Source organism: Passer domesticus, unplaced genomic scaffold, assembly GCF_036417665.1.
Source record: "Passer domesticus isolate bPasDom1 unplaced genomic scaffold, bPasDom1.hap1 HAP1_SCAFFOLD_362, whole genome shotgun sequence".
In the NCBI taxonomy this organism is placed as follows: domain Eukaryota; kingdom Metazoa; phylum Chordata; class Aves; order Passeriformes; family Passeridae; genus Passer; species Passer domesticus.
In genome coordinates this window covers 2,591-24,202 of record NW_026990141.1, presented here as the reverse complement: position 1 = coordinate 24,202, position 21,612 = coordinate 2,591, and the positions used below count along the sequence as shown (strand labels likewise).

Below are 21,612 nucleotides of genomic sequence, written 5' to 3'. Positions count from 1 at the left end.
GGGGGTTTTTTGGTGATTTTCTGGGGAATTTTGTTCCAATTATGGGGGATTTTGAAGGGTCTGGGGGCTCTGGGATCCGGCTGCTGATCGGGATTTTGGGGCTTTTTGGGGATTTTTTGGGATCTTTTTAGGATTTTTAGGTTTTTCTTGGGATTTTAGGGAATTTTTTGGATTTTTTTTAGGTTTTTTTGGGGGAATTTTGTTCCGATTTTGGGGGATTTTGAGGGGTCTGGGAGCTCTGGGATCTGCGGCGGCAGGTGGGGATTTGGGGCTTTTTAGGCATTATTTTGGGATAATTTTAGGATATTTTGGGATTTTTTGGGGATTTTTCTGGGGATTTGGGGGATTTTTCTGGGATTTTTTAGGTTTTTTGGGGAATTTTGTTCCAATTTGTCGTGATTTTGAGGGGTCTGGGGACATCCGGCTGCAGGTGGGGATTTTGGGGATTTTTTTGGGGTTTTTTTGGATGTTTTAGGCCTAATTTTGGGGCTATTTTTGGGGTGTTTTAGGGTATTTCTGGGGCTATTTTTGGGATTTTTTTGGGGCTATTTTGGGGCTCTTTGGGCTGTTTTAAGCTTAATTTTGGGGCTTTTTCAGGGGTGTTTTATAAAACTTCTATTTTTGGGGTGGTTTAGGCCTGATTTTGGGGCTGTTTTTGGGGTGTTTTAAGGCTATTTTTGGGGACATTTTTGGGGTGTTTCCTGGCTATTTTTGGGCTGGTTTAGGCCTGATTTTGGGTATTTTTGGGGATGTTTTTGGGGTATTTTTGGGGTTATTTTTCGGTGTTTTAGGGCTATTTTTTGGGGTGTTTTGGACCTAATTTTGGGCCTATTTTAGGGTGTTTTTGGCCCAATTTTGGGGCTATTTTGGGGGCATTTCTGGTCTATTTTTGGGGTGGTTTAGGCCTAATTTTGGGGCTATTTTTGGGGTGTTTTGGACCTAATTTTAGTGCTATTTTAGGGTTGTTTCAGGGCAAGTTTTGGGATTTTTTTTGCTATTTTAGGGGTGTTTTGGGGCTATTTTTTGGGGTGTTTTTGACCTAATTTTGACTCTATTTTTGGGGTGTTTTAGGGGTGTTTCAGGTCTATTTTTGGGGCTATTTTAGAGGTTGGTTCAGGTCTATTTTTGGGGTGTTTTATGGCTATTTTTGGGGTATTTTGGGGCTTGTTTTGGGGTGTTTTATGGCTATTTTTGGGGTGTTTTGTACCTAATTTTGTGGCGTTTTTTGGGGTGGTTTAGGCCCAATTTTGGGGTACTTTTGTGGTGTTTCAGGTCTATTTTTTGGGGTGTTTTATGCCTAATTTTGGGGCTATTTTTGGGGCATTTTATGCCTATTTTGGGGTTTTTTGGGGGCTATTTTCAGGGCTATTTTTGGGGTGTTTCAGGCCTAATTTTGGGGCTATTTTTGGGACTCTTGCAGTTTTTCGGGGCTATTTTGGGATGTTTGACACCTGATTTTGGGGTATTTTTTGGGGTATTTCTGGGGCTATTTTTGGAGCTAATTTTGGGGTGTTTTAGGCCTAATTCTGGGGCTATTTTGGGGTGTTTTGGGGTTATTTTGGGTCTGGGTTTGGGGCTATTTTAGGGGTGTTTCAGGGCTATTTTTGGGGTGTTTTGGGGCTATTTTTGGGGTAGTTTGAGGGTGTTTTAGGGTTATTTTGGTTCTATTTTGGGGGTGTTTTAGGGGTGTTTCAGGGCTATTTTTGGGCTGGTTTAGGCCTAATTTTGGGGCATTTCTGGTCTATTTTTGGGGTGTTTTAGGGGTATTTCTGGGGCTATTTTTGGGGTGTTTCGGGGCTATTTTTGGGGTTTTTTAGGCCTAATTTTGAGTCTATTTTTGGGGTGTTTCAGCCCTATTTTTGGGGCTATTTTTGGGGTGTTTTAGGCCTAATTTTGGGTCTATTTTTGGGGTGTTTTAGTCGTAATTTTGTGTCTATTTTTGGGGTGTTTTAGTCGTAATTTTGGGGCTATTTTTGGGTTGTTTCAGGGCTATTTTGGGGTGGTTTAGGCCTAATTTTGACTCTATTTTTGGGGCTATTTTAGGGGTGTTTTATTGCTATTTTTGGGGTGTTTTAGGGTTATTTTGTGTCTATTTTTGGAGTGTTTTAGGGTTATTTTGTGTCTATTTTTGGGGTGTTTTAGGGGTGTTTTGGGGCGATTTTTTAGGTGTTTTAGGCCCAATTTTGGGGTGTTTTATGGCTATTTTTGGGGTGTTTTCGGCCTAATTCTGGGGCTCTTTTTGGGGTGTTTTAGCGGTATTTTCAGGGCTATTTTGGGGTTTTTTAAGCCCAAATTTTGGGTCTATTTTTGTGTTTTCCCCCCAAAATGTCCCCTTTGCAGCGCCGGGTGCTGCGGCGGCTCCGGGCCCAGCAGCTCCGCGCCGGGGACCCCCAGGGGGCCCTGGAGACCCTCGGGGAGCTCGGGGGGGACCCCCAGGACCTGCAGCAGCACCAGGAGGAGGAGGAGGAGGAGGAGGAGGAGGAGGAGGAGGAGGAAGAGGAGGAATCGGATCTGGAGCTGTCTGAGAGCGGTGAGGGGGAATTGGGGGATTTTGGGGGGATTGGGGGGATTTAAAGGGAATTTTGGGGGGATTTAAAGGGAATTTTGGGGGGATTTAAAGGGAATTTTGGGGGGATTTCAGGGAATTAAAGGGGATTTTGGGCAGGATTTGGGGATTTAAAGAGAAATTTGTGGCATTTAATGGGATTTTGGGGGAGAATTTGGGGATTTTGGGGGGATTTGGGGCAGAATTTGGGGATTTAAAGGGAATTTGAGGGGATTTAAAGGGAAATTTGGGGGAGAATTTGGGGATTTAAAGGGGATTTTGGGGAGGATTTGGGAGGATTTGGGGATTTAAAGAGAAATTTGTGGTATTTAAAGGGAATTTTGGGAGGATTTGGGGGAGAATTTGGGGATTTAAAGGGAAATTTGGGGGAGAATTTGGGGATTTAAAGGGAAATTTGGGGGAGAATTTGGGGATTTAAAGGGAATTTCGGGGGGATTTGGGGGATTTAAAGGGAATTTTCGGGGGATTTGGGGAAGAATTTGGGGATTTAAAGGGAATTTTGGTGGCATTTGTGGGATTTAAAGGGGATTTTGAGGAGGATTTTGGGATTTAAAGATAATTTCGTGGTATTTAAAGGGAATTTGGGGGATTTAAAGGGAATTTTGGGAGGATTTGGGGGATTTAAAGAGAATTTTGGGGGATTTAAAGGGGATTTTGTGGTATTTAAAGGGGATTTTGGGGGGATTTGGGGGATTTAAAGGGGATTTTGGGGGGATTTAAAGGGGATTTTGGGGGGATTTCAGGGAATTAAAGGGGATTTTGGGCAGGATTTGGGGATTTAAAGAGAAATTTGTGGCATTTAATGGGATTTTGGGGGAGAATTTGGGGATTTTGGGGGGATTTGGAGCAGAATTTGGGGATTTAAAGGGAATTTGAGGGGATTTAAAGGGAAATTTGGGGGAGAATTTGGGGATTTAAAGGGGATTTTGGGGAGGATTTGGGAGGATTTGGGGATTTAAAGAGAAATTTGTGGTATTTAAAGGGAATTTTGGGAGGATTTGGGGGAGAATTTGGGGATTTAAAGGGAAATTTGGGGGAGAATTTGGGGATTTAAAGGGAAATTTGGGGGAGAATTTGGGGATTTAAAGGGAATTTCGGGGGGATTTGGGGAAGAATTTGGGGATTTAAAGGGAATTTTGGTGGCATTTGTGGGATTTAAAGGGGATTTTGAGGAGGATTTTGGGATTTAAAGATAATTTCGTGGTATTTAAAGGGAATTTGGGGGATTTAAAGGGAATTTTGGGAGGATTTGGGGGATTTAAAGAGAATTTTGGGGGATTTAAAGGGGATTTTGTGGTATTTAAAGGGGATTTTGGAGGGATTTAAAGGGGATTTAAAGGGGATTTTGGGGGGATTTAAAGGGGATTTTGGGGGGATTTCAGGGAATTAAAGGGGATTTTGGGCAGGATTTGGGGATTTAAAGAGAAATTTGTGGCATTTAATGGGATTTTGGGGGAGAATTTGGGGATTTTGGGGGGATTTGGGGCAGAATTTGGGGATTTAAAGGGAATTTGAGGGGATTTAAAGGGAAATTTGGGGGAGAATTTGGGGATTTAAAGGGGATTTTGGGGAGGATTTAAAGGGGAATTTGGGGGATTTAAAGGGGATTTTGGGGGGATTTGTGGGATTTAAAGGGGATTTGGGGGAGAATTTGGGGATTTAAAGGGGATTTTGGGGACGATTTGGGGGATTTAAAGGGGATTTTGGGGAGAATTTGGGGGGTTTTAAGGGGATTTTGGGGGAGAATTGGGGGATTTAAAGGGAATTTTGGGGGGATTTGGGGAATTTAAAGGGGATTTTGGGCAGGATTTGGGGAATTTAAAGGGGATTTTGGGGGGATTTGGGGGATTTAAAGGGGATTTTGGGGGGATTTCGGGGAATTAAAGAGGATTTTGGGGGGATTTGGGGAGGATCTGAAGGATTTAAAGGGAATTTTGGGGGAGAATTTGAGGATTTAAAGGGAATTTTGGGGGGATTTGGGGGATTTAAAGGGGATTTTGGGGGGATTTGGGGATTTAAAGGGGATTTTGGGGGGATTTGGGGGAGAATTTGGGGATTTAAAGGGAATTTTGGGGGCATTTGTGGGATTTAAAGGGAATTTGGGGAGGATTTGGGGAGAATTTGGGCGATTTAAAGGGGATTTGGGGGAGAATTTGGGGGATTTAAAGGGATTTTTGGGGGGATTTGGGGGATTTAAAGGGGATTTTGGGGGGATTTGGGGGATTTAAAGGGGATTTTGGGGGGATTTCGGGGAATTAAAGAGGATTTTGGGGGGATTTGGGGAGGATCTGAAGGATTTAAAGGGAAATTTGGGGGGGGATTTGGGGAGGATCTGAAGGATTTAAAGGGAAATTTGGGGGAGGATTTGGGGATTTAAAGGGAATTTTGGGGGGATTTGGGGGAGAATTTGGGGTTTTAAAGGGAATTTGAGGGGATTTAAAGGGAATTTTGGGGGAGAATTTGGGGATTTGGGGAGGATTTGGGGGAGAATTTGGGGATTTAAAGGGAATTTTGGGGGGATTTGGGGGATTTAAAGGGAATTTTGGGGGGATTTGGGGAAGAATTTGGGGATTTAAAGGGAATTTTGGGGGCATTTGTGGGATTTAAAGGGAATTTTGAGGAGAATTTTGGGGGATTTAAAGGGGATTTTGTGGTATTTAAAGGGGATTTTGGGGGGATTTTGGGGAAGATTTGGGGGAGATTTTGGGGATTTAACGATAATTTTGTGGCATTTAAAGGGAATTTTTGGGGATTTCAAGGATTTTGGGAGAATTTGGGGGATTTAAAGGGAATTTGGGGGGATTTGGGAAGGATTTGGCGATTTAATGAGACTTTTGGAGTAATTAAAGGGAATTTTGGGGGGATTTAAAGGGGATTTGGGGGATTTAAAGGGAACTTTGGGTATTTAAAGGCAATTTTGAGGGGATTTAGGAGATTTAAAGGGATTTTGGTGGGATTTGGGGGATTTAAAGGGAATTGGGGGGATTTATGGGGTATTTGGAGAGGATTTAGGGGATTTAAAGGGAATTTTGGGGTGATCTCAAAGGGTTATGGGGGAATTTGGGGGAATTTTGGGAATTTTAGGGGGGATTTAAAGAGGATTTAGGGAGGAATTTGGGGTTTAAAGTGGGATTTGGGGGATTTAAAGGGAATTTTGGGGGGATTTAAAGGAAATTTGAGAAATTTTAGGGGAATTTCTAAGGGGATTGAGGGAGATTTTGGGGGCATTTTTGAGGATTTTTTTCAGGTTTTTGTAGATTTTTTTCCCTGATTTTTGTGGGGATTTTCCCCCTACTTTTTGGGGGTTTTTTGGGGTATTTTTGGATTTTTACATATTTTTTCCAAGATGTTTCTGAAGGTTTTTTTTTTTTTAACTTTTTTTCCAGATTTTTTGATAATTTGAGGATTTTTTTTCTCTGATTTTTAGGGACATTTTTTGAATTGGGAAGGGTTTGGAGAGGATTTTGGGGGAATTTCAGGCAGTTTAGAAGACATTTTGGAGAGGTTTTGGGGAATTTTGGGGCAGATTTGGGGGGATTTTTGAGATTTAAGGGAATTTGGGGATCCTTAAGGGAATTTTGGGGGAATTTTGGGATTTTTCCAGAGGATGAAGACGAGGATCTCGAGGGGTACCCCAAAAGTGTCCCCGGGAGGCGCCGCAGCAACAAGGTGGGGGCACCCCAAAAGTTCCCAAAAATAACCCAAAAATTTCCTTTATCTCCTTCAAAAACCCCAAATCCCCCTTAAAACACAAAAAATCCCCAAAATTCCCCCAAAAATCTCCTTTATTCCTCTCAAAAACCCCAAATTCATCCCCAATTCCCCTTAAAACCCCAAAATTCCCCCAAAAATCTCCTTTATTCCTCTCAAAAACCCCAAATTAATCCCAAATTCCCCCAAAAATCTCCTTTATTCCCTCAGAAACCCCAAATTCATCCCAAATTCCCCTTAAAACCCCAAAAAGTCCCCAAAAATGCCCCAAAATCTCCTTTATTGCCCTAAAAACCCCAAATACATCCCAAATTCCACTTAAAACACCAAAATTCCCCAAAATCCTCCCAAAAATCTCCTTTATTCCCCTCAAAAACCCCAAATTCTCCCCAAAATCCCCTTATAACATCAAAATTTCCCCAAATTCCCCCAAAAATCTCTTTAAATTCCCTCAGAAACCCCAAATTCATCCCAAATTCCCCTTAAAACACCAAAATTTCCCAAAATTCCCCCAAAAATCTCCTTTATTCCCTCAAAAAACACAAATTCCTCCCAAATTGCCCCAAATTCTCCTTAAAACCCCAAAAATTCCCCAAAATTCCCCCAAAAATCTCCTTTATTCCCCTAAAAACCCCAAATTCATCACAAATTCTGCTTAAAACACCAAAATTTCCCAAAATTCCCCCAAAAATCTCCTTTATTCCCTCAAAAAACACAAATTCCTCCCAAATTGCCCCAAATTCTCCTTAAAACCCCAAAAATTCCCCAAAATTCCCCCAAAAATCTCCTTTATTCCCCTAAAAACCCCAAATTCATCACAAATTCTGCTTAAAACACCAAAATTTCCCAAAATTCCCCCAAAAATCTCCTTTATTCCCTCAAAAAACACAAATTCCTCCCAAATTGCCCCAAATTCTCCTTAAAACCCCAAAAATTCCCCAAAATTCCCCCAAAATCTTCTTTATTCCCCTCAAAAACCCCAAATTCATCCCAAATTCCCCTTAAAACTCCAAAATTTCCCAAAATTCCCCCAAAAATCTCCTTTATTCCCCTAAAAACCCCAAATTCATCACAAATTCCCCTTAAAACACCAAAATTTCCCAAAATTCCCCCAAAAATCTCCTTTATTCCCTCAAAAAACACAAATTCCTCCCAAATTGCCCCAAATTCTCCTTAAAACCCCAAAAATTCCCCAAAATTCCCCCAAAAATCTCCTTTATTCCCCTAAAAACCCCAAATTCATCACAAATTCTGCTTAAAACACCAAAATTTCCCAAAATTCCCCCAAAAATCTCCTTTATTCCCTCAAAAAACACAAATTCCTCCCAAATTGCCCCAAATTCTCCTTAAAACCCCAAAAATTCCCCAAAATTCCCCCAAAAATCTCCTTTATTCCCCTCAAAAAACACAAATTCCTCCCAAATTCCACTTAAAACCCCCAAAAAATGGGGGAAAAATCTCAAAAATTTGGTTTAGATACTGAAAAATCCCTAAAAATTGGAGTAAAATCCCAAAAATTCAGGGAAAAAAAAAAGGGGGGGTAAAATCCTTAAAAAATGGGGGAATATCCCAAAAAATTGGGTAAAATCCCCAAAAATTTGAGTTAGAGCTTCAAAATTTGGGGAAAAATACCCCAAAATTGGAGTAAAATCACAAAATTCAGGGAAAAATTGAAAATAATTGGGGTAAAATTGTTAAAAATTGGGGGAAGATCCCAAAAATGGGGGAAAGATCCCCAAATTTTGCGTAAAACACCTCAAAATTTGGGTATCACACCGCAAAATTTGGGTTAGAGCCTCAAAAATTGGGGAAAAATACCCCAAAATTGGAGTAAAATCACAACATTCAGGGAAACAATTGAAAAAAATTGGGGTAAAAGTCTTAAAAATTGGAAGATCCCAAAATTTGGGGTAAAAAACCTCAAAATTTGGGTATCACACCTCAAAATTTGGGTTAGAGCCTGAAAAATTGGGGGAAATCCCTAAAAATTGGAGTTAAATCACAAAATTCAGGGGAAAATTCTTAAAAATTGGGCTAAAATTCTTAAAAATTGGGGTAAAATTCTTAAAAGTTGGGGAAAGAGCCCAAAATTTTGGGTAAAACACCTCAAAATTTGGGTTAGAGCCTCAAAAATTGGGGAAAAATCCCTAAAAATTGGAGTAAAATCATAAAATTCAGGAGAAATTGAAAAAAAGGGGGTAAAAATCTTAAAAAATGGGGGAAGATCACAAAAAATGGGGAAATATCCCAAAATTTTGTGTAAAACACCTCAAAATTTGGGTTAGAGCCTGAAAAATTGGGAAAAATCCTTAATAATTGGAGTAAAATCCCCAAAATTGGGGGAAAAATTGAAAAAGAAATTGAAGAAATCACCAAAAACCTGGAATAAATTAAAAAATAATTGGGAAATTTTAAAAAATGGGGGAAAAACCCCAAAAATTTTGGATTATATCCAAAAAAATTAGGAGAAATACAAAAAAAATCCTGGAGAAATTTGCAAAATTGGAGCAAAATTCCCAAAAAAATCAGGGAAAAATTTTTAAAAAATGGAGGAAAATTCAAAAAAATTCCCCAAAATCCCAAATTTTGGGGCTAAAATGCATCAGAATCCCCCCAAAACCCCTGGAATTTTTTGGGAGCCTCTCCCAGGTGGGAATTCCCAAATTTCCACTTGGGAAAATTCCCAAAAAATCCCCAAAATTCCCAAATTTCAGCAGTGGAACCGTCGGAACGAGCGGGGCGAGACCCCCCTGCACCGCGCCTGCATCGAGGGAGACCCCAAAAGGGTCCGGCTCTACCTGGACCAGGTGAGGCCAAAATTCCCCAAAAATCCCCAAAATTCACCCCAAAAATCCCTAAAATTTACCCTAAAATTCCCCCAAAAATTCCCTTAAAAATCCCCAAAATTCCCTCCAAAAAATCCCCAAAATGGCCCAAAAAATCCCCAAAATTCTGTCCCAAAAATCCCTAGTTCCCTCCCAAAAATTCCCTCTGAAAAATCCCCAAAATTCCCCCAAAAATTCCCTCCAAAATTCCCCCAAAAATTCCCTTAAAAATCCCTAAAATTCCCTCCAAAAAATCCCCAAAATGGCCCAAAAAATCCCCAAAATTCTGTCCCAAAAATCCCTAGTTCCCTCCCAAAAATTCCCTCTGAAAAATCCCCAAAATTCCCCCAAAAATTCCCTCCAAAATTCCCCCAAAAATTCCCTTAAAAATCCCTAAAATTCCCTCCAAAAAATCCCCAAAATGGCCCAAAAAATCCCCAAAATTCTGTCCCAAAAATCCCAAGTTCCCTCCCAAAAATTCCCCCCAAAAATCCCCAAAATTCCCCCCCAAAAAATTCCTCCAAAAAATCCCTTAAAAATCCCCAAACTTCCCTACCAAAAATTCCCAAAATTCTGCCCCAAAAAATGCCCAAATTTTCCCCAAAATTCCCCCCAAAATCTCCTTAAAGTTCACAAATTGCCCTCCAAAAAAATCCCAGAATTTCCGCAAAAAATCCCCAAAATTCCCCCAAAAATTCCCTCCAAAAATCCCCAAAATTCCCCGAAAAATTCCCTTAAAAATTCCTAAAATTGCTTCCAAAAAATCCCAAAAATTGCCCCAAAAATCCCCAAAATTCTGTCCCAAAAATCCCAAGTTCCCTCCCAAAAATTCCCTCTGAAAAATCCCCAAAATTCCCCCAAAAATTCCTCCCAAAAATCCCCAAAATTCCCCCAAAAATTCCCTTAAAAGTTCCTAAAATTCCCTCCAAAAACTCCCCAAAATCCTGTCCCAAAAATCCCAAGTTCCTCCCAGAAATTCCCCCCAGAAATTCCCCCCAAAAATTCTCCAAAAAATCCCCCAAATCCCCCCAAAAATTCCCAAAATTCTGTCCCTAAAATCCCATGTTCCCTCCCAAAAATTCCCTCCAAAAATCCCCAAAATTCCCCCCCCAAAAATTCCTCCAAAAAATCCCAAAAATTGCCCCAAAAATTCCCTCCAAAAATTCCCAAAATTCTGTCCCAAAAATCCCAAGTTCCCTCCCAAAAATTCCCCCCAAAAATCCCCTAAAATTCCCTCCCAAAAATCCCAAAATTCCCCCAAAAAATCCCCAAATTTTCCCCAAAATTCCCCCCAAAATCTCCTTAAAGTTCACAAATTGCCCTCCAAAAAAATCCCAAAAATCCCCAAATTCCTCCCAAAATTGCCCCAAAAATTGCCCCCAAATTTCCCCAGAAATTTTCCCCCAAAAATTCCTCAAAAAATCCCAAAATTACTCCCAAAAATTGACAAAATTCTCAAATTTCCCCCAAAAATTCCCAAATTCCCCCCAAAAATCCCAAAATTCCCCCAAAAATCCCCCAATAATCCCCAAAATTTCACCTAAAATTTTCCAAAATTCACCCCAAAATTCCCCCCCAGAAATCCCCCCTAAAAATTGACAACATTTTCCCAAAATCCCTCAAAATATTCCCAAAATCCCCCCAGAAATTCACACAAAAATCCTAAAATTCCTCCCAAAAATTCCCTCAAAATTTTCTAAAATTCCCCCCGAAAATCTTCAATTCCCCCCCAAAAATTCCTTCAAAAATCCCCAAAATTCCCCCCAAAATTTCCCACATTCCCCCAAAATTTCCCAACATTCCCCCAAAAAATCCCAAAATTGCCCCAAACTTCCCTCCAAGACTTCCTCAAAAAAATCCAAAATTCCTCCAAAAATCCCCAAATTCTCCCTAAAAATTCCTTCAAAAATCCCCCAAATTCCCCCCAAAAATCCCCGAATTCCCGCAGAGTTGTCCCTAAAAATCCCCAGATTCTCTCAAAATGTCCCCAAATCCCCGAATTCCCCCAAATTTTGGGTTTCAGGGCCACCCGGTGAACCCGCGCGATTACTGCGGCTGGACGCCCCTGCACGAGGCCGCCAACCACGGGCACCTGGGTGAGGCACCCCAAAAATAACGGGGGATTTGGGATTTGGGGGATTTGGGGGATTGGGGGGATTTGGGGGATCGGGATCAGGATCATCAATGGGAACGGGATTGGGAATGGGATTGGGAATGGGAACGGGATTGGGATTGGAATCAGGATTGGGATTGGGATCAGGGATCATCAATGGGAATGGGATCGGGATCATCAATGGGAACGGGATCGGGATTGGAATCAGGATTGGGATTGGGATCAGGGATCATCAATGGGAACGGGATTGGGATTGGGATCATCAATGGGATCGAGAATGGGATTGGGATCAGGAATAGGAACAGGATTGGGATCATCAATGGGAACGGGATTGGGAATGGGATCATCAGTGGGAACAGGATTGGGAACGGGATTGGGAATGGGGTCGGGATCAGGAATGGGAACGGGATCGGGATTATCAATGGGAATGGGATTGGGATTGGGATCATCAATGGGATTGGGATCAGGAGTGGGATCGAGAATGGGATTGGGATCAGGTAATGGGAACAGGATTGGGATCATCAATGGGAACGGGATTGGAATCATCAATGGGATCGAGAATGGGATTGGGATCAGGAATGGGAACAGCATTGGGATCATCAGTGGGAACGGGATCGGGAATGGGATCAGGTAATGGGAACAGGATTGGGATCATCAGTGGGAACGGGATTGGGATCATGAATGGGAACGGGATTGGGATTGGAACCGGGATTGGGATCATCAATGGGACTGGGATCAGGAATGAGATCGGGATTGGGATCATCAATGGGAACGGGATTGGGATCAGGAGTGGGATCAGGAATGGGATCATCAATGGGAATGGGACTGGGTTCATCAATGGGAATGGGATTGGGATCGGGAATAGAATTGGGATCATCAATGGGAACGAGATTGGGATCGGAAATATCAATGGGAACGGGATTGGGAACGGGATCGGAATCATCAATGGGATTGGGATCAGGAATGGGAACAGGATTGGGATTGGGGATCGTCAATGGGAATGGGATCGGGAATGGGATTGGGATCAGGGATCATCAGTGGGAACGGGATTGGGATTGGGATCGGGATTGGGACTGGGATCATCAATGGGAACAGGATTGGGAATGGGGTCAGGAATGGGATCATCAGTGGGAACGGGACTGCGAACGGGATTGGGAATGGGATTGGGATCAGGAATGGGAACGGGATCGGGATTATCAATGGGATCGGGATCATCAATGGGAACGGGATTGGGAATGGGATTGGGAATGGGAACAGGATTGGGATCATCAATGGGAATGGGATTGGGAACGGGATTGGGAATGGGATTGGGATCAGGAATGGGAACGGGATCGGGATTATCAATGGGATCGGGATCATCAATGGGAACGGGATTGGGATTGGGATCATCAATGGAATTGGGATCAGGAGTGGGATCGAGAATGTGATTGGGATCAGGAATGGGAACAGGATTGGGATCATCAATGGGAACGGGATTGGGATTGGAATCGGGATTGGGACTGGGATCATCAATGGGAATGGGATTGGGAACGGGGTCGGGATCAGGAATGGGAACGGGATCGGGTTTATCAATGGGAACGGGATTGGGATTGGGATCATCAATGGGATCGAGAATGGGATTGGGATCAGGAATGGGAACAGGATTGGGAACAAGATTGCGATTGGGATTGGGATCATCAATGGGAATGGGATTGGGATTGGGATTGCAGTCGGGATCAGGGATCAGCAATAGGAACAGCATTGGGATTGGGGTCAGGAATGGGATCGGGATTGGGATTGGGAGCAGGGATCAGCAATGGGACCAGGACTGGGATCAGGAATGGGATTGGGATGGCCAATGGGAATGGGATCAGCAATGGGACCAGCGATGGGATCAAAATTAGGATTGGGATCAAGATTGGGATTGGGATGGGGAACAAGATTGGGAATGGGATCGGGATTCAGACTGGGATTGGGAATGGGATTGGGATCAGGGATCATCAATAGAATCAGGGGTGGGATCAGGATCAGGAACGGGATCTGGGATTGGGATTGGGACTGGGAATTTTCCCCATCCCCAGAGATTGTGTGGCTGATGCAGGTTCAGGATTGGGATCGGGATTAGGATTGGGATCAGCAATGGGATCAGGATCAGGACTGGGACTGGGAATTTTCCCCATCCCCAGAGATTGTGTGGCTGATGCAGGTTCAGGATTGGGATCGGGATTAGGATTAGGATTGGGATTGGGATCAGCAATGGGATCAGGATCAGGGATGAGGAATAAGATCAGGATTGGGATCGGGATCAGCAATGGGATCAGGATCAGGGATGAGGAGTAAGATCAGGATTGGGATCAGGATTTCTCCCCATTCCCATAGATCGTGCGGCTGCTGCTGGAGCGGGGTCGGGATTGGGAATAGGATTGGGATTGGGATCGGGATCAGGATTGGGATCAGGATTGGGATTGGGATCAGGATCGTGAATGGGATTGGGATCCGGACTGGAATCAGGATTGGAATCAGGACTGGGATCAGGATAAGGATTAAGATTGGGACCAGGATTGGGATCAGGATCAGGATTGGGATCTGGACTGGGATCAGGATTGGGAGTAGGATTGGGATCAGGATCAGGACCAGGTTTAGGATCAGGATCAGGATCAGGACCAGGTTTAGGATCAGGACTAGGATTAGGATTGTCATTCCTCCTCAGAGATCGTGCGGCTGCTGCTGTCTCGGGTCGGGATTGGGAATAGCATTGGGATCAGGACCAGGTTTAGGATCAGGATTAGGATCAGGACCAGGTTTAGGATCAGGATTAGGATGAGGATTATCATTCCCCCCGCAGAGATCGTGCGTCTGCTCCTGTCTCGGGGTCGGGATTGGGAATAGCATTGGGATCAGGACCAGGTTTAGGATCAGAATTAGGATCAGGACCAGGTTTAGGATCAGAATTAGGATCAGGATCAGGTTTAGGATCAGGATTAGGATCAGGACCAGGTTTAGGATCAGGATTAGGATTAGGATTGCCATTTCCCCCGCAGAGATCGTGCGTCTGCTCCTGTCTCGGGGTTGGGATTGGGAATAGCATTGGGATCAGGAATAGGATTGGGATAGGATCAGGATTAGGATCAGGATCAGGACCATGATGTCACCCCTCAGAGATCGTGCGGCTGCTGCTGTCCCGGGGTTGGGATTGGGAATAGCATTGGGATCAGGATCAGGTTTAGGATCAGGATTAGGATCAGGATCATCATTTCCCCTGCGGAGATCGTGCATCTGCTCCTGTCTCGGGGTCGGGATTGGGAATAGGATTGGGATCAGGATCAGGTTTAGGATCAGGATTAGGATCATCATTCCCCCTCAGAGATCGTGCGGCTGCTGCTGTCTCGGGGTTGGGATTGGGAATAGGATCAGGATCAGGTTTAGGATCAGGATTAGGATCAGGATCAGGTTTAGGATCAGGATTAGGATTAGGATTAGGATCATCATTTCCCCCGCAGAGATCGTGTGTCTGCTCCTGTTGCGGGGTCGGGATTGGGAATAGCATTGGGATCAGGACCAGGTTTAGGATCAGGATTGGGATTAGGATTAGGATCAGGATCAGGTTTAGGATTAGGATTATCATTTCCCCCTCAGAGATCGTGTGTCTGCTCCTGTCTTGGGGTTGGGATTGGGAATAGGATTGGGATCAGGATCAGGACCAGGTTTAGGATTAGGATTAGGATCAGGATCAGGTTTAGGATCAGGATTAGGATCAGGACCAGGTTTAGGATCAGGATTAGAATTAGGATCATCATTCCCCCTGCAGAGATCGTGTGTCTGCTCCTGTCTCGGGGTTGGGATTGGGAATAGCATTGGGATCAGGATCAGGACCAGGTTTAGGATCAGGATTAGGATCAGGACCAGGTTTAGGATCAGGATTAGGATTAGGATTATCATTATCATTCCCCCGCAGAGATCGTGTGGCTGCTGCTGTCTCGGGGTCGGGATTGGGAATAGCATTGGGATCAGGACCAGGTTTAGGATCAGGATTAGGATCAGGATCAGGTTTAGGATCAGGATTGGGATCAGGATCAGGATTAGGATCAGGATCAGGTTTAGGATCAGGATCAGGATTAGGATTAGGATTGCCATTCCCCCCCCAGAGATCGTGCGGCTGCTGCTGTCGCGGGGTCGGGATTGGGAATAGGATTGGGATCAGGACCAGGTTTAGGATCAGGATTAGGATTAGGATCATCATTCCCCCCTCAGAGATCGTGTGTCTGCTCCTGTCCCGGGGTCAGGATTGGGAATAGGATTGGGATCAGGATCAGGATCAGGTTTAGGATCAGGATCAGGATTAGGATCATCATTCCCCCTGCAGAGATCATGCGTCTGCTCCTGTCTCGGGGTCGGGATTGGGAATAGCATTGGGATCAGGACCAGGACCAGGTTTAGGATCAGGTTTAGGATTAGGATTATCATTTCCCCCTCAGAGATCGTGTGTCTGCTCCTGTCTTGGGGTTGGGATTGGGAATAGGATCGGGATCAGGATCAGGACCAGGTTTAGGATTAGGATTAGGATCAGGATCAGGTTTAGGATCAGGATTAGGATCAGGACCAGGTTTAGGATCAGGATTAGGATTAGGATTGGGATTAGGATTAGGATTGTCACGTCCCCCCGCAGAGATCGTGCGGCTGCTGCTGTCTCGGGGTCGGGATTAGGAATAGCATTGGGATCAGGACCAGGTTTAGGATCAGGATTAGGATCAGGATCAGGTTTAGGATCAGGATTAGGATTAGGATCATCATTCCCTCCGCAGAGATCGTGCGTCTGCTCCTGTCTCGGGGTCGGGATTAGGAATAGCATTGGGATCAGGACCAGGTTTAGGATCAGGATTAGGATTAGGATTATCATTCCCCCTGCAGAGATCGTGCGTCTGCTCCTGTCTCGGGGTCGGGATTGGGAATAGCATTGGGATCAGGACCAGGTTTAGGATCAGGATTAGGATCAGGACCAGGTTTAGGATCAGGATTAGGATTAGGATTAGGATTGCCATTCCCCCCACAGAGATCGTGCGGCTGCTGCTGTCTTTGGGTTGGGATTAGGAATAGCATTGGGATCAGGACCAGGTTTAGGATCAGGATTAGGATCAGGATCAGGACCAGGTTTAGGATCAGGATTGGGATTAGGATTAGGATCAGGACCAGGTTTAGGATCAGGATCAGGATTAGGATTGTCACGTCCCCCCGCAGAGATCGTGCGGCTGCTGCTGTCGCGGGGCGCGGCCCTGGACGACCCGGGGGGCGCGGGCTGCGAGGGGCTGACGCCGCTGCACGACGCGCTGGCCTCGGGCCGGTTCGCGGTGGCGCAGCTGCTCCTGCGCAGCGGGGCCAGCACCAGTGTCACCAACGCCAAGGTGAGCCCAAAAATCAGCCCAAAATTCACTGGGATGGGGGGGAATTTATGGGGATTTATGGGGATTTATTTCTGGTTTTTTGGGATTTTTTTTGGATTTTTTTTTGAGATTTTTTTAGTTTTTTTTTCTGATTTTTTCAGATTTTTTGGGATTTTTTGTCCTAATTTTTTATGAATTTTTTCTGATTTTTGAGGACATTTTTTCTAATTTTTTTCTGATTTTTTGGGATTTGTTTTTTTTTCTGAATTTTTCTGATTTTTTGGGACTTTTTTCTAATTTTTTCTGATTTTTTCTGATTTTTTTCTAATTTTTTGGGATTTTTTTTTCTGATTTTTTTCTGAATTTTTCTGATTTTTTTGGGACTTTTTTCTAATTTTTTCTGATTTTTTCCTGATTTTTTTTCTGATTTTTTTCTATTTTTTTGGGATTTTTTTCTGAATTTTTTTCTGAATTTTTTGTGACTTTTTTTCTATTTTTTTCTGATTTTTTTTCCTGATTTTTTTCTGATTTTTTCCTATTTTTTTGGGTATTTTTTCTGTTTTTTTTTCTATTTTTTTCCTATTTTTTTTCTAATTTTTTATTAATATGGGGGATTTTTTCAGATTTTTTTTTTAGTTTTTTTTTCTAATTTTTTTATTAATATGGGGGATTTTTTCAGATTTTTTTTTTTCTATTTTTTTTCTGATTATTTAGCATTTTTTCCTGATTTTTTTCTGATTTTTTCTAATTTTTTTGGCTATTTTTTTCTGATTTCTTTCTATTTTTTTCTGATTATTTTTTCTAATTTCTATATTAATTTCAGGGGATTTTTTTTCAGATTTTTTTTTAGTTTTTTCTAAATTTTTTCTGATTTTTTAGGATTTTTTTTCCTGATTTTTTTCTGATTCTTTAGCATATTTTTCCTGATTTTTTTCAGATTTAATGATTTTTTTTCTTTTTTTTTTTGCCATTTACTGATAATTTTGGGCATTCATTTAGGACATTTTTTCAGGATTTTTATCCATTTTTGGGGGGATTTTTGGGGGATTTCTGCCTCACTTTGGGGTCCCCAGGAGGCGAAGCTGCTCCTCCGCAGCGCGGCAGCAGCAGCGCCACCAACGCCAAGGTGGGTGAGAAACGTTCCAAAAATGTGCTCAGATTTTAAGGATTTTATGGGGATTTTATTGGAATTTTGGGGGATTTTTTGGGTATTTTTTTCCGATTTTTTTCCGATTTTATGGGGATTTTTTTCCTAATTTTTTCTCATTTTTTTCTGATTTTTTTCTGGGTTTTTTTCCTAATTTTTAGGTAGTTTTTCTGATTTTTTTTCTACTTTTTTCTGATTATTTTTTCTAATTTCTATATTAATTTTGGGGAATTTTTTTCAGATTTTTTTTTCTGATTTTTTCAGACTTTTTTTGATTTTTTTTCCTGATTTTTTCTGAATTTTTGGGTTTTTTTTTTTCTGATTTTTCCCTGATTTTTTTTTCCTGATTTTTTCCTAAATTTTGGGATTTTTTTTCTAATTTTTTAGGTATTTTTTCTGATTTTGTTCTGATTTTTTTCTGTTTTTTTTCTAATTTTGGAAATTTTTTCGGATTTTTTTCGTTTTTTTTTTTTTTTTAAATTTTTCAGCATTTTTTATGATTTTTTGGGATATTTTTTCTAATTTTTTTTTTTTCATTTTATCCTGGATTTTCTGGATTTTAAATCTGATTTTTGCGATTTTAATCTGATTTTTTAGGATTTTAATCTGATTTTTTTAGGATTTGAATCTGATTTTTTTAGTATTTTTTCCTCATTTCTCAACAAATGTTTTCCCCTTTAAAAAAATAAATTTTTTAAAATTTTTCCTAATGATTTTTTGCATTTTATCCTGAATTTTTGCGATTTTTAATCTGATTTTTTTTAGGATTTTAATTTTATTTTTTTAGGATTTTAATATGATTTCTTTTAGGAATTTTTCCATGATTTTTCCCCATTTTTCAACGATTCTTTTACCCTTTAAAAAATTAATTTTTGTATTTTTTCCTAATTATTTTTTACAATTTATTCTGAATTTTATGGATTTTTAATCAGATTTTTTAAAATTTTTTTCCTGATTTTTTTAGGATTTTAATCTGATTTATTTAGGATTTTTTCCTCATTTCTCAACAAATGTTTTCCCCTTTAAAAAAATAAATTTTTTAAAAGTTTTCCTAATGATTTTTTGCATTTTATCCTGAATTTTTGCGATTTTTAATCTGATTTTTTAGGATTTTAATGTGATTTTTTTTTAGGATTTTTTTCCCATTTTTCAACGAATTTTCCCCCTTTAAAAAAAAATTAATTTTTTCTATTTTTTCCTAAGTATATTTTGCATTTCATCCTGAATTTTCTGGATTTTTAATCCGATTGTTTAGGATTTTAATGTGATTTTTTTAGGATTTTAATCTGATTTTTTTAGGATTTTTTTCCCATTTTCCAACGAACCTTTTCCCCTTTAAAAACTGAATTTTGTTTCATTTTTGCTGCTGCTGTGTTGCATTTGCTGTGGCGTTTTGTGCCCCTGCAGGGCCAGACGCCGCTGCAGACGCTGCAGGAGTGGCTGCAGACGTTCGGCCCCGAGCTGGACGCGGAGACGTGGGCCAGCGCCCGCGAGACGCTCCGCATGCTCCAGGAGAGAGGTGGGAATCGGGATTAGATTGGGGAATTTATTCCAGATTCCGTGGGAATTTACTGGGAATTTATTGGGAATTTATTGGGAATTTATTGGGAATTTATTGGGAATTTATTCTGAATTTATTGGGAATTTATTCGGAATTTATTCAGAATTTATTTGGAATTTATTGGGAATTTATTCAGAGTTTATTGGGAATTTATTGGGAATTTATTGAGAATTTATTGGGAATTTATTCTGAATTTATTTGGAATTTATTGGGAATTTATCGGGAATTTATTGGGAACGTATTCTGAATTTATTGGGAATTTATTCTGAATTTATTGGGAATTTATTGGGAATTTTTTAAGAATTTATTGGGAATGTATTCAGAATTTATTCTGAATTTATTGGGAATTTATTCAGAATTTATTGGGAATTTATTCTGAATTTATTCAGAATTTATTCGGAATTTATTCAGAAATTATTGGGAATTTATTGGGAATTTATTCTGAATTTATTTTGGATTTATTCAGAATTTATTCGGAATTTATTCAGAAATTATTGGGAATTTATTGGGAATTTATTGGGAATTTATTCAGAATTTATTGGGAATTTATTCAGAATTTATTGGGAATTTTTCAGAATTTATTGTGAATTTATTGGGAATTTATTCAGAATTTATTGGGAATTTTTCAGAATTTCTCCTGAATTTATTGGGAATTTATTCTGAATTTATTGGGAATTTATTGGGAATTTATTCGGAATTTATTCAGAATTTATTGGGAATGTTTTGGGAATTTATTCAGAATTTATTGGGAATTTATTCTTAATTTATTGGGAATTTATTCTTAATTTATTGGGAATTTATTGGGAATTTACTGGGAATTTATTCAGAATTTATTGGGAATTTATTGGGAATTTATTCTGAATTTATTGGGAATTTCTCCTGAATTTATTGGGAATTTATTGGGAATTTATTCAGAATTTATTGGGAATTTATTCGGAATTTATTCTGAATTTATTGGGAATGTTTGGGGAATTTATTCAGAATTTATTCTGAATTTGTTGGGAATTTCTTCTGAATTTATTGGGAATTTATGGGGAATTTATTCTGAATTTATTCAGAATTTCTTCTGAATTTATTGGGAATTTATTGGGAATTTATTGGGAATTTTTCAGAATTTATTCGAATTTATTGGGAATTTCTTCTGAATTTATTCAGAATTTATTGGGAATTTATTGGGAATGTATTGGGAATTTATATTGAATTTATTCTGAATTTATTGGGAATTTATTGGGAATTTTTTAAGAATTTATTGGGAATTTATTCAGAATATGTTCGGAATTTATTTAGAATTTATTGGGAATTTATTGAGAATTTATTGGGAATGTTTTGGGAATTTATTGGGAATTTATTCTGAATTTATTGGGAATTTATTCTGAATTTATTGGGAATTTATTCAGAATTTATTCGGAATTTATTCAGAAATTATTGGAAATTTATTCTGAATTTATTCGGAATTTATTGGGAATTTATTCTGAATTTATTGGGAATTTATTCTGAATTTATTGGGAATTTATTCAGAAATTATTGGGAATTTATTGGGAATTTATTGGGAATTTATTGGGAATTTATTCAGAATTTATTCAGAATTTATTGGGAATTTTTCAGAATTTATTCAGAATTTATTGGGAATTTATTCTGAATTTATTGGGAATTTATTCGGAATTTATTCTGAATTTATTCTGAATTTATTCGGAATTTATTCAGAAATTATTCTGGATTTATTGGGAATTTATTGGGAATTTTTAGAATTTATTCAGAATTTATTGGGAATTTATTGGGAATTTATTCAGAATTTATTGGGAATTTATTCAGAAATTATTCTGGATTTATTGGGAATTTATTGGGAATTGATTCTGAATTTATTCTGAATTTATTGGGAATTTATTGGGAATTTATTCTGAATTTATTCGCAATTTATTGGGAATTTATTCAGAATTTATTGGGAATGTTTTGGGAATTTTAGGGGATTTTTGGGGAATTTGTTGGGAATTTGTTGGGAATTTTAGGGGGGGTTTTGTGGAATTAAATGGAAATTTTTTGGGAATGTTTTGGGAATTTATTGGGAATTTTAGGGGATTTTTTTTCAAATTTTTTTGCCATTTTTTGGGAATTTTTTTCAGTTTTTTTTCTTCATTTTCCCCCCCATTCCAAAATTTTTTTTGGGAATCCCCCCCCAATCCCAAATTCCCTGGAATTCCCCAATTTTAATCCCAAATTTCCCCCTTTTAATCCCAATTTTTTCCCTTTCCCAGCCCCTCCAGAAGCTCCCGAACGACCCCAATTGTTGGAGATTTTTGGGGAAATTTGTTGGGAATTTTAGGGGATTTTTTGG

At 40.0% G+C, this 21,612-nt stretch overlaps 1 protein-coding gene across 1 annotated transcript; it reads left to right on the top strand.

The window, feature by feature from the left end:
- Positions 1-2,325: 2,325 nt before the first annotated feature.
- Positions 2,326-19,238, top strand: LOC135292438 (tonsoku-like protein; the record flags this gene model as incomplete). Its single annotated transcript, XM_064406637.1, has 6 exons — positions 2,326-2,530; positions 6,171-6,235; positions 8,992-9,084; positions 11,126-11,198; positions 16,430-16,593; positions 19,127-19,238. Coding segments are annotated over exons 1-6 (712 nt in total), but the record flags the coding sequence as incomplete, so codon positions are not given.
- Positions 19,239-21,612: the final 2,374 nt, after the last annotated feature.